This window comes from Onychostoma macrolepis, chromosome 25, assembly GCF_012432095.1.
Source record: "Onychostoma macrolepis isolate SWU-2019 chromosome 25, ASM1243209v1, whole genome shotgun sequence".
NCBI lineage: Eukaryota > Metazoa > Chordata > Actinopteri > Cypriniformes > Cyprinidae > Onychostoma > Onychostoma macrolepis.
The window spans coordinates 9,267,256-9,285,075 of record NC_081179.1 but is presented as its reverse complement, the minus strand read 5'-3'; the positions used below and the strand labels follow the sequence as shown (position 1 = coordinate 9,285,075).

At 36.6% G+C, this 17,820-nt stretch overlaps 1 protein-coding gene across 2 annotated transcripts; it reads left to right on the top strand.

The window, feature by feature from the left end:
• The first annotated feature begins 6,225 nt into the window (after positions 1 to 6,225).
• klhdc4 (kelch domain containing 4) lies at positions 6,226 to 15,807 on the top strand. 2 transcript variants are annotated; one of them, XM_058768018.1, is made up of 13 exons: positions 6,226 to 6,442; positions 6,537 to 6,628; positions 6,706 to 6,784; positions 7,184 to 7,282; positions 7,521 to 7,657; positions 8,212 to 8,304; positions 8,648 to 8,810; positions 10,779 to 10,857; positions 11,000 to 11,208; positions 11,292 to 11,700; positions 12,665 to 12,781; positions 13,402 to 13,617; positions 13,648 to 15,807. In XM_058768018.1, the coding sequence occupies exons 1-12, from the start codon at positions 6,344 to 6,346 to the stop codon at positions 13,572 to 13,574; spliced, it is 1,749 nt and encodes a 582-aa protein (XP_058624001.1). In that variant the 5' UTR covers positions 6,226 to 6,343; the 3' UTR covers positions 13,575 to 13,617; positions 13,648 to 15,807. The 2 variants fall into 2 exon arrangements, with proteins under 2 accessions (XP_058624001.1, XP_058624000.1); XM_058768017.1 differs by having other exon boundaries at positions 13,402 to 15,806.
• The last annotated feature ends 2,013 nt before the right edge of the window (positions 15,808 to 17,820 follow it).

The following is a 17,820-nucleotide window of genomic DNA, read 5'->3' as shown; positions in this document are numbered from 1 at the left end:
AATGATCAACAGCTCATGTTAGTTAAATGCATGGGGGAAGTTTTCTGACGTGGCAACCTGATGAAAATTTCTACCTCAGATTGCAGGAGAAATGTAAAAGTTGAGCATTTCTGTGCTCTTTATCTATTGGTCATAGGGGTTTAGCATTTTGTACATGGTCAGCGTTACGTCAGTCCGCCTGAGGCAAAGAAGAGGTTTGCGCTCCTAAAATAAAATCAAGGACTGTCTGTTTACCAGAAGGTTAAAAGTCAATCACAACAAAATGAATCACCTCACTCACAAAAGATGCTCACCAAGGCTTCATTTATTTGACCTAAAATACAATTTGAAATCTTAATACAATTTAAAATAACTGGCTTACATTTCAATATAATTAAAAAAGTAATTTATTCCTGTGATAGCAATGCTTAATAGAAGACCAAAACATATGTCACCTTATTTAAATTCTCACCTTCATAATAAAATTAATAGTTTTCGGATAAAAAATATATATATTGTTACTGCTGTCTCTGTTATTGTGTGTTTGTGTGTTTACCTAAGAGAATGAACTCTGTTGCTTTAGTCTCTTGGCAACAGGCAACTCATCAGTAATTTTTCTCTGGTTCAAAGATAAAATCATTTGTTGCCATCGTGTTCAATATTTTCATTACGGTGAATTTCCAATCTCATCTCATTTCTTTATATCACAGGCATCCCTGTGGTCACGACTCTAATACAGAAACCTTTTGTGCAGCTGATATCAGGATGGAGTGGCGTGTCTGGTTTCTCCGGTAATGCAGGTTCATACGCACACAGAACCCCATGTTCTCCAAGATTTACGTCACAGTGAACACTTATGTGTCAAATCACAAGTGTTTCCTGACACCGAGACCAGAGGTTTTGAGCAATTGCAGATGGGGCCGATAAAGGGGCAATTTTAGCTTTGCACCAAAAACTAACGTTATAGGTAGAGATAAAGGTTGAAAATTAATGATACTTGACAATGGTTTTTGCAAGTTCCTGATAAACAACAGTGTGATATACGCTGGTATTCGGAAGTTAGCCAATCATATCAATCCTTTTAAATAATGAAGTCTTAAAAGTACCACTGTTTACATCTAGGGGTCAGAAGGAGGGTATAAAATGTCATGTAATATTACATTATGTATGTTTTGGTGCAAAACCTATGACTAGTATCAGAGGCGTAGCAATAGGGCAGGCAAGGCAGGCAATTGCCTGGGGCCCCGCATTTTGAGGGGGCCCCCGACAGCTGACCATTTGAACAATCGGAAATGTCATTATTAATAATATACACGTAACATGGTGCAATATATCTGCATCCCCCCTAGGGGGCTCCCTCTCGCGTTACGCTGGATGTGCTAAACTATTTATGTTATATTATGTGTTTTGACTACTTTTTGTATGTTGTATAAAGGTATATTAACAAAATAATCTTTTAGAAGGGCCTCATCTATTAATTTTGCCTGGGGCCCCCACTTCATCTTGGTTCGCCTCTGACTAGTATAACAGGTAAATAAAAAGGTTAAAAAAATAAAACCATACAGAAGTGTAAATCATGACCTGATACTGCTTGCTGTGTTCAAATGCAACAAACGAACCAGAGAAATATCTCCTGGCTGGCCTTGTGTCCTTCTGCACCACTTGTTTTAATGGAAAGCGCAATAGAAAACAACAGGAGGCTGGGATTGGAAGGGGCAGAGAGACAGAGGTCAAAAGGTGTCGGAGTGAGATGTATGACTGGAAGTCTGGAGGCGGAGAGGCTCACACACTCGTGTGCATACACACACACAGAATTAGGCAAATCTCTCACTCAAGGTCACGATTCCACCCTCACAATGGCAGTCAGGTGACTGGAAGCAAGATCCGGGTGATCATGTGCTTGGCTACAAAGACTTTTATTTGTCCTTTATGTCAGAAAAAGTTGTAAGGGACAACATGGCATATTTACCAACCGAGGCCATAGGTTTGTTTGTTCTGGTAGGGACATTTCAAAAAGAAAATACACAGATATGTTTCTAAAATTGCTTGTGTTAACTCTTTTTTAATGGTTTTTTAAAAAAGTTTTCATGCTTTCATTATCACCTGTACTTTACTTTGAAAGGCCTACTATTTACACTTTTTAGGTAAAGAAATATTGCATGGCAATATAGGGTTTCTCTCACACACACATAGTACTGACTAATAAAAATGAATGCTCAGCTGATAAGGATATTGCCTCTCTCTCTTGTTGTCGACAGTGTGAGAGGATATTTCTCAGTGATTCAGATCACTTTAATTTCCTCTGGTCTCGGGACTGCCATGAAACATTGGAACTATGTGTACTTTTATAATCAGTACAATTATAAATGTATATGACTTTAAATAAAATATTTGTTCATATACCATATATTACAGTTTTTTACAATCACTATGACATTTTTTCCAATACTTCTAACAATTTTCCTAAACTCTTAACGCACCAACACACCTACAACACACAATTGACAAAACAGTTAATTTCATGTTCAAAATCACACACTGCGAACTAAACTCTAACACTAATTTTCAAATTACAATAATATACTAACACAATACACTACATCTACCTAAACACTGCAAACATGTCTCAAAATCAAATTATTATTCCAAAACACTAACACATGTTCTCTTCCAACAGGAACATTTAGTCAATCATAGCACAATATCATAAAAACACTAACATCCAATGGAATTACAGAAACTGTATTATTTTAGGTGTCAGGTCTGACCTTACTGTAATACAGTATATTGCATTGATCATAGATTGTGTTTTACACTACAGTTTGTTTTTCTTTTTGGGTTTAGTAAATACATGTATTTTGTCTTATTGCTGCAAAAATTCTATACAAAATTTGAATGACCCATCTCAGAGTAGCTTTATAGAATGAACGGTTTGTGGGAGAAAAAGAGACTGAGACAGAATTGCTGCAGTAAAGGCTTTATTTGCAACAGGACATTAGAAAAACAAGAAAGAAAACAAGAATGCATGAAAACAAAAGATATGCAATATTCTGTCATTTATTATGTGAAAGTTCAAAAATATACAAACAGAAAAAGCCACAGAAGAATTATAAATAAATGTAATCTCATTTGCCCAGCCTTCTGTGTTTGGCCACATGTTCTCATCCACATCACACCTGATATCTTCTCTGGCAAGGCATCTTGGGAAGAATCTTTTGGTATGCCTTATCCACCCCTGAGCCATAATGGGAAGAGGGATGCAAACCGTAGGCTTTTGTGTCAGTTGTACGAGACATGCATGTTAATTAGTGTCATTTCTGAGAAGGATGGGTGTCAGAGCTTCATTAGGGTCAGGGCCTGTGGGAGTGATCCCATGGTAAACAGATGTAAACCGTATCAGTTCACTCTGGTAACACATTCCACATTGTTCAGGGGAATGTAGAGGCTTCATATCCATACATAATTAAAAGTTTATACAACCTTTACTGGGTCAGCAATCTAAACAGCAATGTGTGTGTGTGTTTGTATATATATATCAGTGGCGAGCGGTGACTTTTTTAACCGGGTGTGCTAGGTGCTAAGATTAAGATATCCCCACCCCCCACCACCATGTGATTTCGTCGGGTTAGTTTTGCATCAAACACAATGTAATTTTTGGCAATCGAGATCTGGCAGCAACAGCGCATTTTTCCACCTGGGCGAGCGCTTGGCGGACAGCTAACTTCTCGCATGAAATCAGCCGTCTACCAGCTAAACCAGGGGTCACCACAATCGGTCCTGGAGGGCCGGAGTCCTGCAGAGTTTAGCTCCAACTTGCCTCAACACACCTGCCTTGACGTTTCAAGTATACCAAGCAAGACCTTGATTAGCTGGTTCAGGTGTGTTTGATTAGGGTTGGAGCTAAACTCTGCAGGACACCGGCCTTCCAGGAGCAAGTTTGGTGACCCCTGGGCTACTGTATATGGACGGAACGCCACTGATATATATATATACAGAGGCAGACAGTAACTAAGTACATTTACTTTTATTATTTTTTCTGGAAACTTATGACTTTAACTTCACTACATTTGAAAGACAAATATTGTACTTTTCACTCCACTACATTTCTATCAAGGTCTTCGAAGTAGAAAGTTGTTACTATGTAGCAGCTTTGAAAGTCAGTGGGTGATTTTTTTCTTCTCCAAAACATGACTTTCTTTTTTTCAGACAGTTTTATCAGTAATCACTCTCGTAGGGCTACATGAAGTGATTTCCCAGCATTTTTTTTAACACTGACCGGTTGCAAATGTGATATTTATTTACAACAATTCAATAATAATAAGTTAATATTGTGGTATATATTACAATATTGTCTGATTTTACTCAATTTTGTATGTGAAAATATTACTTATAAAGCCACAGAAGAACTGTTATGCGTCCCCTAATAAAACACAATAGGTGTTGGACTTGAAGCAGCACTGCAGACCGTTCTGTGTGACATCAAAGTACAGCGAGAGCGATTAGACAGCATTTTTGACAATTTTGTTTTGATGTCAAATAAGTCTTGCTGTTTTGCTTCTTTGTTAAAGGAGTGTTGCTGTTGTAAAGTTATACAGCTACAGTTGTGTTGCTGGGTTTTAAAGCAGGTGTGATTTTTTCTTCTTCTTCCTTATCACTCTGTATTTACAGGATTTCTCTGTCCACTCTGTTCAAATGTGGATGAATGGCTACACATAGATGTGTGCACACATACTGTCAGAGCTGTGTGAGATCACTACCATCCTGCTTTTGTAGGGGTGGGTAGGGGTGCTAAATAATCTATTTTTTATTATTATTATTGTTTTTTTTCCCCCATAGGTTTTTAACATTCTAAAAGCTCTTTATTCCAAAGATACTACAAGCTAGTCAGTGTATTCAGTAGGTGTAATGTATTGTAAGTTGCTTCAGAGGTATTTCAAGTATTACGTACAACAATGATAAAACAGTGCATTAACATAAAAAAGGAAATTTACTTTTGGTACGTAAGTACTTTTAAAAGCAAGTACTTCTGTACTTTTACTTAAGTAAAAATATGTCTTTACAACTTTCACTTGTAATGGAGTAATATTTGACCAGCAGTATCTGTACTTTCACTCAAGTAATGGAGTTGTGTACTTTGTCCGCCTCTGTATATATATATATATATATATTAGTGCTTTCAAACGATTAATCACGATTAATTGCATCCAAAATAAAAGTTTTGTTTACATAATATATGAGTGTGTACTGTGTATATTTATTTTGTATATATAAATACAAACACATGCATGTATATATTTAAGAAAAATATGTTATGTTTATATATTATATATATAATATATCATATTTACATGATATATGTATGTGTATATATTATGATATATTATATATATATATATCATAATATATACACATACATATATCATGTAAATAAAACTTTATTTCGGATGCGATTAATCATGATTAATCGTTTGACAGCACTAATATATATAATATATATATATATATTCATATATGTGTGTGTGTGACCCAGGACCACAAAACCAGTCATAAGGGTCAGTGTTTTTAAATTGAGATTTATTCATCTTCTGAAAGTTGAATAAATAAGCTTTTGTTATGATAGGGCAATATTTGGCCGAGATACAACTATTTGAAAATCTGGAATCTGAGGGTGCAAAAAAATCTAAATATTCAGAAAATCACCTTTAAAGTTATCCAAATGAAGTCCTTAGCAACACATTACGTTTACGATATTTAAGTTTTATTTTTACGGTAGGAAATTTACAAAATATCTTCATGGAACATGATCTTTACTTAATATCCTAATGAATTTTGGCATAAAAGAAAAATCGATAATTTTGACCCAAACGATATATTGTTGGCTATTGCTACAAATATACCCATACTTATGACTGGTTTTGTGGTCCAGGGTATATTTATGTAATAATTTATGATAATGATATATGTTGTGCTTTTTTATTATTAAAGAGAAATATGACCTAAGCCCCCTGGTGTTTGATGCAGTGAAATTTTAATTTAATAATTAAATTTTTATTTTATTATTATTTATTTATTTTTTATTTGACGCTGTGAAAATTGTATTTAATTTGATTTGATTTTCAATTTAATTATTTTATTTTTCTCTAGGAATGTTAATATCGTCTAAGTACTTGTGAAGTTTTATCAGTACAACCATATTCACCCACTCCAGCAAGCGGCGCTGTAGCGCAGAAGTGTTCAAAACAAACCATCGAGAAGCGTGTTGTTGGCGGAAGTATTTCGTACGTCTGCCTTGTAGTTCATTTAAAGCTCCATGTGGCTGTAATTGTCACGTTTAAGTCAATCTGTGCCTCTTAAAACAATCAAAATGGGTAAAAAGGGTAAAAAAGAAAAGAAAGTGAAAGGAGCGGAGAAAACAGCCGCAAAAATGGAGAAGAAGGTGTCAAAAAGATCGAAAAGAGAGGAGGTGAGTGAATTTATTGCTTAGGATGCCACCATTAGCACTCCAAACAGTAAACCAACAAAAAGTCATAGTTTTATTCTGTATTTTATGGAATTAGGAGGATTTAGAGGCTTTAATAGCAGAATTTCAGTCTCTGGACGCAAAAAAGACGCAGGTGTTGGAGACGGCGTGTCCCCCTCCGTCCCCCAGGTGTGTGTTCATGCGTACAGGTGTGAGTCACGTGCCTGTTCCTGTGACATCTGATTGACAGCTCGCGCTCTCCGCAGGTTGAACGCTTCTCTGTGCGCGCATCCCGAAAAAGACGAGCTGATTTTGTTCGGAGGGGAATTTTTCAATGGGAAGAAAGTAAGTACCCGTGTTGGTAAACGTGTAGCTATGTTTCGAAGCTGGTCCATCAGCTGTAATGTTCCAAGAACCATTCTGACCACCTTAAGCTTGTTATATTCTTATTGTATTCCTCATTTGTAAGTTGCTTTGGATAAAAGGTTTGTTGCTAGTACGAGATGGTCTATCTTGGACCAACTAGAAACCAGCTACCAGTTTAAACTGGATTTTCCACCAGAGGACATGGTATATTGATATTTACATAATATATCAATGTACAGTTGATATCTTCCTATGAAATATGTAAATACATTTTAATTAGTTTGTTACTGTACAGAAGTGGCATATCTTATCAACCGAAACGCACACTGTGTGCTTCCCAAAAAGCATCAAGCCAGTTAAATGTTTCCTTTCTTTCAGACATTTCTGTACAATGAATTATTCTTCTACAACATTAAGAAAAACACCTGGGTGAAGGCAGAGATCCCGAACCCTCCTCCAAGACGCTGCGCTCAACAGGTACTTCTTTAACTTATTTAATTTGTAAGTTAAACATACCGTAATACCGTAAAATATATATTAATATTATAACTTTTTTCTTTGACAGAAAATATATGGAAACAGGAAGATGTATGAACAGTTTTTGTATTAATGCTGGACATGTTATTTCAGTCTTCACCACCAGGGGTCAGACTGTCTTAACATAAGTCATTTATCTCAAACACGTTTCTGCTGCTCTCTCTCCATCTCCCTGCAGGCAGTGGTAGTTCCCCAGGGTGGAGGGCAGATGTGGATATTTGGAGGGGAGTTTGCGTCCCCTGACGGCGAGCAGTTCTATCATTATAAAGATCTGTGGGTGCTTCACCTGGGGACACGCACATGGGAGCAAATCAAGTGAGTACTGTTTGTTTTTGACCGAGGACTGTGCAATACTCAAGTGAGATATTACAAGTCAAAGAAAATGCACTCCTATTTAAAATTTGGACACCATCACATTTTTTTTTTTTTAAGCCAAATGCTTTTAAAATGTACTTGAAGACAACATGACAGCAAAATAGACAGAATATCGTCAAAATAGTATGAAAAAAACATATTGAATGATTACCATATGTATGTACTATAATATCAAAGATGCCATAACATATATCAAAATATCATGGATATTGGATAAATACACACACACACACACTACAATAAAAATAAAAAAAATGACAGAAATAAGCAAAAAAATTACTAAAACTTTAACACTGAATAACACTGAAAAAGACTGAATTCTCTAAGTTGAACCAGAAGTCTAATTGTATTTGGTCTTTATGGAAGCTTAGCAGGGACTTTAAGACCCGTGTCCACCTGTGTTTTGCCGTCATGCTGTGACTAGAGGTTACAGAGGTCTAAACTAACAGGATTGACTTTTGACTTGTTGAAATATGTCCGCTTTGTCCTCTCAGAGCTCCTGGTGCTCCGTCTGGCAGGAGTGGACATCGAATGGTCCTGAGCAAACGACAGCTGCTTGTGTTTGGAGGCTTCCATGAGAGCACCAGGTACAGGCAGGGGTCCCCAACTTCAACTTGTCAACATTAAATCTGTATTATAAGGAAAATGATACTTTTTGCTGTACTACTTTTTGGAGTGAGATTTATGCCCCTTAAAGTTCCAGACAATGTGTATAGATGACCATCAGAATTTTGTAAATCTATTCAATCATTTTCATTTTTAAAATAGTGTTAATTTGAATATATTCTTTTCAATATTTTTTTAATATAAGTAATATAATTAATTTACTATTTTAAGATCTATATGTATTTATGTACATATGTAACATTTAAAACATTAATACTCTTTAAATATTTAGTTTTTGTGATGCTTATGTTCTCTGCTCTACAGGGATTATATTTATTACAATGATATTCATGCTTTTAACCTGGACACATTCACATGGAGCCGTCTCCAGCCCACAGGAACTGGCCCCTGTCCCCGTTCAGCCTGTCAAATGACCCCCACTCCTGACGGCAACGGTGTCATCATCTACGGCGGATACTCCAAAAATGTATGTGTTTTGGTTATTACTGTAATTTTTATTAATGTACACTGAAATTGATATATATATATATATACTTTTATTTTATTTTTTTTGTTGTGGGTTTGCTTTTGAGATAAACAATCTTTTTTCCTACTGTTCATTTAAACTTTCTATTTTCATCAAAGAATCCTAAAAATACATATTTAAAAATGTATAATTTGTGGAAATCTAGCGTTCTCACAAAAAAAAAAAATTAAGTAGCTCAACTGTTTTCAACATTGATATAAGAAATGTTGCTTAAGCAGCTTATCTGCATATTAGAATGATTTCTGAAGGATCTTGTGACACTGAAGTAATGATGCTGCAAATTCAGCTTTGTCATCACAGGAATAAATTACATTTTAAAATATATTAACAGTTACTTTAATATGTAATACCATTTCACAATATTACTGTTTTTACTGTATTTTTTCCAGTTAATGTAGTTCATGAAGTCATTATAGTGATGATATCATAATATCATGGTAGTTTTGATCTATAGATACTAAGAATTAGGGCTGGGCGATATGGCCCCAAAAATTATCATGATATCATATCATATGATAATTTTTTTCGATATCAAATGAGTCACGCTGTTTCGTTCCGCTTTTGGCGCAAACATTATATCGAACATTTATCAAACTCTTCATATCGTTTTATCGAGTAAAATTATATCGCGATAATTATCGTTATCGAATTATCGCCCAGCCCTGCATTGGTACTACTAATTATGTATTTTAAAAAATGCGTTTACATGCACGCTCTTAAGTCGGTTATGCTTAAGTTACTAAACCGAAAACGCACGTGTTCATGTAAACGCCGTAACCCGTTTTTTTTTTTTTTTAAACAGAGTAAGATCATAAACGGCGTAAGCATAAACCGGTCGACACAGGTAGTTTTTTTTTTTTGCCTCTTACCCTGATTTTGCGCGGCATGTAAACACAATAACCTGCTTTCTGTTGGCTTATTGAAGTGCACATGTGTGATAAGTGACAGGAACCATTGCAGATCAATGCAGATTTAAGCGCATCTAGACAGAGCAAACGTTTTGCATTAAAGAAAGATGGAAATATAACAGAAAAGCAGACTCTTTCATGACTCCGAAAATGATACAAGCGTTCTCATCTCGTGCAGCAGAAATAGAAGTGGTTCAGTCAAAACGCTGCATTTATAACTGCATGAGAGGATATGAGCTGTAAGTTTCGCGCTGACGTTGCAAGCTTTATTTAACATCACAACTGAAAAACATATTGAATGCTCTGTGTTGGATACGAAAATGATTATATTTTGACCTCACTAAAGGGAAATTACCTGATTTATTACTAAAGTCATGTAAACGCAGCTTACTTGCGTTGTCAGGTTACTGATGTCCATGTAAACGGGGAAACCTGATTATTTTAATAAGCTGATATTTGTGAGTTATCAGCTTACTGGTGTGCATGTAAATGTGCTCAGTGTCATGGTACATGGAAAAACACCATGGTAGTACTATGTCCAATAAATCATGATAGTGTCAAGGTACTTTTATTTTTTAACGTACAGTTGCTAAGCAACTTGCCACATTTATATAGAATCCTACTGATGTTCGGTCACATGAATAGCTTACAGTAGCTTAATTCCTATGGCCATAACTATTTGTTGCATGCTTATGTAACAACATGCATATAACCTCAACAATTGAATTGAAGATGGTTCATTTTATTGAACATACTCCCTCCATATATAGGCATGTGGCCTTTCAGGTTAAAGTGTAATGGATTTAAAACTGTTCACACCTTATATGTCCATTATTAGTTAAGCTGTGTTACACTTGACTTCATTTTGTAAGAGCATGTTGATGGCAACTGCAACTGCTCTACACAGAGAGCGAGGTATTGTCATTTCCAGGAGCTTGTCCTTGAGTAAACCCACGAGAGTAAACTGACGTAGGTGGTAATGGCTGCCTTTCTCTTCCAGAGAGCGAAGAAGGATGTGGATAAAGGAACCATCCATTCTGACATGTTCCTGCTGAGGAGGGAAGGCAAAGAGGAGCAAGGTACCATCATTAGAGCCTCCACGGTCATCGCTTGTTTAACATGGGCTGCTTTTCTCTCCATTTATCCTTTTTATTTGGAAGATCCACTTTCTTTCCCATGTCTGAAAAAGATTTATTCATAAATTATGGTCCTGTCCTGCAGAAAAGTGGACATGGACACGAGTGAACCCTTCAGGAGTCAAGCCCCCTCCTCGGTCAGGCTTCTCTCTGGCGGTGGGCCCTGGGGGCCGGGCGCTGCTCTTCGGTGGCGTCTGTGATGAGGAGGATGAGGAATCTCTGGAAGGAGACTTTTTTAATGACCTTTACTTTTATGATATCAACAAAAACCGGTGGTTTCCTGCTCAGCTAAAGGTTGGTGTGATGTTTTGATTTAGTAAAGCCTCTAAGTAAAGCTGAAGAAACATTAATATATACATTTGTCTGTTTCTTGGCAGGGCAACAAGTCAGAAAAGAAGAAGAGGCGCCGTGGGAAGAAGGGAGAACAGACGAATGAAACTGAAGGGGAGAAAGAGGAGCCACAAGGTCCCACTGAGATTGTTAAAGAGATCGTGGGTGAGGATGGAACGGTTATGACCATCAAGGAAGTGATTCCAGCCGCACAGGCAGAGGAGGATAGTGAGGAGGAGGAGGAGGAGGATGGCGAAGAGGAGGAGGCGGCTGCAATGGCTCCCCTGGTGGAGCCCTGTCCTCGCTCCAGCGCCATGGCAACGGTGAAGCACGGCAAGTTGTACTTGTACGGCGGAATGTTTGAGGTGGGAGATCGACAATTCACACTCAGCGATCTCTACAGCCTGGACCTGCATAAGATGGACCAGTGGGATGTTCTAGTGGAAATGGACCCCAGTAAGTGGAAAGACAGCCCAGAATTCCCTTAGCTTCTTTCAGAATAAATCTGTCTGTCTGCCTGCCTGTCAGTCAGTATCTGTCTGTCTGTCTGCCTGTCTGCCTGTCTGTCTGCCTGTCTGTCTGCCTGTCTGTCTGTCTGCCTGCCTGTCTGTCTGTCTGCCTGTCTGCCTGCCTGTCAGTCAGTATCTGTCTGTCTGTCTGCCTGTCTGCCTGCCTGTCTGCCTGCCTGTCTGCCTGCCTGTCTGCCTGCCTGCCTGTCTGCCTGTCTGTCTGTCTGTCTGCCTGCCTGTCTGCCTGTCTGTCTGCCTGTCTGTCTGTCTGCCTGTCAGTCAGTCAGTATCTATTTGTCTGCCTGCCTGTCTGCCTGTCTGTCTGTCTGTCTGCCTGTCAGTCAGTATCTATTTGTCTGTCTGCCTGTCTGTCTGTCTGTCTGCCTGTCTGTCTGTCTGCCTGTCAGTCAGTATCTATCTGTCGGTCTGTCTCCGACTATCTATCTATCTACTATTTGTCTCTTTCTTGTCATTTGTTCTATGTATCGTTTGTTTGTTTGTCTGTCTGTCTGTCTGTCTGTTGGCAGGGTTGCCATGTCTGCAAAATAAAACCCAAAGCCCAATTGCTATTCAAAAATACAATCACACTTTTTATGCAGTTTTTCCCTGTTGGGGGTCCATCAAAAATGTTATGGGGGGTGGGGGGCGATCACTTTAACCTGCAGACTAAAAAACAACCCCAAGCAGCAGTGTAAAAGTTGCCCAATTCCGCTATAAATCATTGGAGTTGGCAACATTCTGTTGTTTTCACTCTCTGTCATTTGTTCTATCCATTGTTTGTTTGTCTATCTGTTTATCTATCTATCATTCTATCTATCTATCGTTCTATTGTTCTATGTTGTATTGCGAATAGTTCAGTACAAACAAGTATAAGAAACAAGCCACACTCAAACACTGACTTCTAATTACAGAGACGCAGGAGTGGCTGGAAGAATCGGAATCAGAAGATGAAGAAGAAGCAGCAAAGGGCGGTGATGATGAGGAAGAGGATGAGGAAGAGGAGGAATCTGAAGAGGAGAGTGAAGAAGGTGTGTATTTTGGAAATGCCAATTTAATTTTGCATTTCGGATACATTTGTGAAGGAGAAAAGTATTTAAATACTAAGTTTACGGTTTACTTTGAGACAGTTCAAAATGATGGCTATATATGAGATTAAAAGCCCATCCCTGAGGGTGGACACATACATTTTACGTTAATGATCAAGGCCATGATTTGGGTCAGGTCCATGAGGTAGACATGAGCAGATGACAAAGGGTTTAGCTGCCAAGTCCCAGGTCAACGTCCACTGATTCTCTTTGACAACCAGAGCTGTGTGTTTTGCTTTGGGGTCCTTCTCGCTTAAATTCATTATTGTTGGATGCCTGTTTCACTTGTCAGTTGTAATAACATCACTGATTGTTAGCTTGTGGCTGCTTCGTGGTTAGGTAGTATGCTAAACAAAGAGACTTTGTTGCCTCATCATCCACATCGGGGGCGTTTCATGTTAAGAGTATCTCCATTTCAGTACTTCAGCTCCCGGGTTTTACCTTGGACATAATGTGCTGACTCCAAAGTTTTTTAGGAGAACTGAAATGTTTATAGATTTTTAAAGAGATCCGAAGTGGAAAACTGGACAGGTGTTGACATTTTCTCTGAATTTCTCTATCAGATGCAGACCATCCTCCAGTAAAGCCCGGAGAAGCGCTTGCGGATTATCAAACACGAACTGAGAAATACTGGCTGGGTATGGCCCGAGCCAACATGGGTGCTGATGCCAAAGAAAAGAAAGTACAAAAGGTCGGCCACGCCATGGCCAAGGTGTTCTTTGAGGATCAGGAATGAGATTAGTGTGTGTGTGTGTGAGAGAGAGAGAAGATAATTAAAGGGTTTGTTTGTGAGAAAGAGAATGGATATGTGTTATCATAAATATTAGCAAGCTGTGTGTATGAAAGTGCACAAAAAAGAACGGATGGATGTGTGTTTGAGTTTTAAAGTAGTTAAAACATGTTATTCTGACTGTAATGTTTAAAAAAACATGGCCTTACTCTTTTCTCACTATTTTGTCCATGTGTTTTTATTATTAATAACAGAAGCTGAATCTCAAAGTAGTTTAATTATTTGCGTTAAGCGTTGTTTTTTTCCTGCTTTCCGTAACCCTCTCTAATCAGATTCAGAAACCATTTTTGGGTTGTGACCACTGCTCTAAATCATACTAAACTAGGCAATATTTATATTTTTTTATAATATTTGATCAAATAATTTCATTATTTAGCATAAGCAAATTGTTTACTCCTTTTTTTTTTTTTTTTTTTTTTTTTTTGAAGGGATATTGTGCAACATAAATTTGCTCCCTCATCATAAATTGTGTTTGCTTAAAGTAATTATGTAATATCTTTAGTGATTTGGTCCCAAGAAATCAAAGATTATTCAGAATCTTATTTTCCTGCCCTTTTTTAAATGTCAAAGAGAAAAGAAATCATTTTTAACTTGTTTCAGTGCCATTCTTCCTGACTAAAGATGACAGTTCTGTTATCAGTTAGCAAAAAAAGTCATAAAAGTTCATATTTTCAAGATCAGTTGACAGACCTTTTTTCCTTCTCTGACATACATGAATTTTAAAAAACGTCAGAGATATTAACATAGTAAAGGAAAGCTTATTGAATGTTGCTCTTCTTTAAACAACTTTGAACAACTAACCTCTTTTACCCATTATTATTATCAGTCGTTTTGCTAGAAAACCTTTTTTCTTTTCTTTTTATTGTCATAATGCATTCCTGCTCTAAACAAAACTAGAAAGTATGAAATTGCAACAGGAAAAAAAATGCTAAATAAATAAAGCAGTATAGATATATACTATTATAATATTTATTCATATTTTGTATTTTTTTTTCACTTTTAGTCATTTATTTTTAGTATTTTTATTTATTTTTTTATTTCCGTTTCATTTTTCAACTGAAACGTGTTTATTTCAGTTAGTTGCCAAAGCAACATTTCTCATTTTTTATTTTTTTTGGAAAGTTTGTCATCATTTACAATTTATTTTATTTCAGCTTTGTTTCATTTAATGAAAATGATTTTAATAGTTGAAGTTAACAATAACAACACTGGACTTAGATTTTTGCTGTATATCTATTGATATGCTCTATTATAGTGATAGTTGCCGTGTGTCTCAAACTGCTGTCATTTTGTCATTCACAGCTTTTTAAAATGCAGTATTTGTCTAAACGTGAGAGATAATCGCAACAAATATCAGAACAGATGTGTTCTGTGAAAGACATCTATAAGAAGTTTTGTCTTTGAGCTGAAGAAAGCTAAATCGGATGGCCAAGCGGCAATCACAGCTTCTAAATGAAAGGCGCTTCCCACATTGACCTATTTTTTGTTGGCTGTGAAGAATGAGCGATGTAGAAAGAGAAGCTAATGAATAATAAATGGCGGATAGAGAAATGGATGAGGTTACGATTATGCAGCCAACTGTCTCTCATCTCCCCTCTTTCTCTCTCCATCTCGCCATCTTTTTTAAAATTCAGAATTTCTTTTTAAAAAGACAGAGTTTATAAATAACTAAAAAGTCACCGTTTTTACAGCCCTGCTCTGACGTCGTGAAGCACATGAACCTACTGTCGTCAGAGAGGCGTCAGAAGAGTGTGTGTGAGAGGGAGAAACCGGGACAGATTTGCTAGTTCTCTAAGATTTGCTAAGATGTTTGTAGGTCACATTACTTGATTGATTCAATTTATTTACCTAGTGGCTGTCTTTATGACCTCATTAGTGTGCTGAACCAATAAGACAGAGTTTGATAAAAGATAATGATTCATAATTGAAGCTTGACTAATTCTATAGCTTGAGGACATGTTTCCTCACATTATCTAATTTGTTTGGACACAGTTTGAAAAGGCTTGTAAATGGAGCCATTTAATGATCTTTTACTGATCAAAGGTGTTACAATGAAGTTTCAGAAAGAATTGATGCAGTAGACTCTCGCAAAACTTTTTTGAATCTTTTGATTTTGGGTTGTGTGTGTGTGTGTGTGTGTGTGTGTGTGTGTGCATATATATAAGACATGTAAAAAAAAAAAATGGCACAACTGTTTTCAACTTCACTAAAAAAAAAAAAAAAAAAAAAATATATATATATATGTGTGTGTGTGTATAATCCTTTTTTTGTATTGCATGCACTTATGGTAAATACATTCATTACCCTAATGCATTATTACTGTTTTAAAATTCCTACATTGTCATATTTGACATACTGATATAAAATGAATTTACTACAGCAATGATTTTACTAGCAAATTTTTTACTTTGTATATGCAAAAATATTTCCATTACTTGGAAATCATGGTAATTTTTTTTTGCTCTGCATTTTAATCTGTGCTGTTTTACAATTATTTTATGATTTACTATAATACAGTTCAAAAATGACACACTAATGAAAATCTCTTGAATAAATGTAAGAATAATGGGAGTTTACAAAATAAAACTGAAGCATCTGGACACATCTGGAAAAATTAGAAAACCTTAATTGTCATGATAATTACATTTCAAAAATCGTAATGATCAATCATGTCACGTTTTTATTAATCTTGATATTTTTATAACTTGTGTGCTTTTCCTGGGAGAGTCGGAGTGATCTGCAATGATGATAGTCTCATGAACGTTCAGTCGTGCATAGAGTGGCCAAGGTCAGGATATTTGTTAAATAAAATGTTATATTTTGGTTTATTTCACACCAAACCCAATATACCTGTTGAACACTTTGAATATAAAGCACACGTTTCCTGTTTTGATTTGAGGTGACCTGGAAATGTTTTTGTGAGCTTTGCCTAGGCCCTATGTTAGGGGTCGTTTTAAGAGCTCTCTTTCTCCGTCTCGACTTCCGTCTTACCAATAGATTTAAAGAAATCACCCATAATCCTCTTCTAGTACTGGGACAAGGCTGAACTCAACACAGTGATTCAGTTACAGTAATCTCAGACAAAATTGGCTTAACTTCCCTGCAGACGTCCACCAAACAGACAGGCAGCCGGTCAGACGCACAGTTTTGGTGGAGGGGAGACAGAGGCAGTCATGTAAAAATGCCACCAATGCCCAGTAGGGTCAAAGGAAGTACACTGGTGTAATGTCATTGAAATTCAAAGGGAACAAGGCTCCACTCAGTGTTGCCAGATCTTGCTAGAACAAAAAACATAAAAACTATTCAATATTTTGTAAATAAGAAACATACCAAAATATCTTAACCTGCTCCTGCCTATTAACTCCATAAGTTGGATCGCTTATGAGCCAAGCACAAACAACAAAGACGCTTAATAAAATTTGTTTATAATAAGTGGACATGGCAACAACACGAGCGCGCTCTGCGAAGCGGGCAAAAAACAAAACACGATGGCAGTTTAATAAAGTTCGCCAAAAACAACGACTCGCAAGACGGCGAAACATTGCTGTGGTTACCATGGTGTCAAACTGTCAATTAAGGCAACTTCGGGACAGGAGTGTTTTGTTGACACAAAACGATAATTTAGGGGATTTGCTCGCTTATTTAAATACTGTTGACACATCCGGGTTGCCAACTTCAGAAAAGGAAAATAAGGGACAATCGTGGTTTTTCATAAAAAAGTAAGGGACAGAATAAGGGACACACACACGTTTTTTTGTTTTTGTTTTTTTAATGGTGTCTCTTATGCTCACAAAGGCTGTATTTATTTGATTAAAAAATAGTAATATTGTGAAATATTATTGCAATTTCTAATATTGTTTTCCTGTCTTAATATAGCCTACTTTAAAATATAATTTATTTCTGTGACGCAGAGCTGAATTTTCAGCAGCCATTACTCCAGTGTCATGATCCTTCAGAAATCATTCTAATACGCTGATTCATTATCAGTGTTGAAACTGTTGTGCTGCTTAATATTTTTTTGGAACCTGTGATACTTTTTTCAAGATTCTTTGATGAATAAAAAGGTTAAAAGAACAGCATGTAGTCAAAATAGAAATCTTTTCTAACAATTTAAGTCTTTACTATCACTTTTTATCCATTCAACACATCCCTCCTGAATAAAAATATTCTAAAAGTTTCTTTAAAAAAAAAA

Coding starts and splice junctions, on each gene's coding strand:
- klhdc4 (XM_058768018.1), top strand. CDS start 6,344: ATGGGTAAAAAGGGTAAAAAAGAAAAGAAAGTGAAAGGAGCGGAGAAA. Junction 8,811..10,778: donor ACGGCGGATACTCCAAAAAT/GTATGTGTTTTG, acceptor TTTCTCTTCCAG/AGAGCGAAGAAGGATGTGGA. Junction 12,782..13,401: donor TGAAGAGGAGAGTGAAGAAG/GTGTGTATTTTG, acceptor TTTCTCTATCAG/ATGCAGACCATCCTCCAGTA.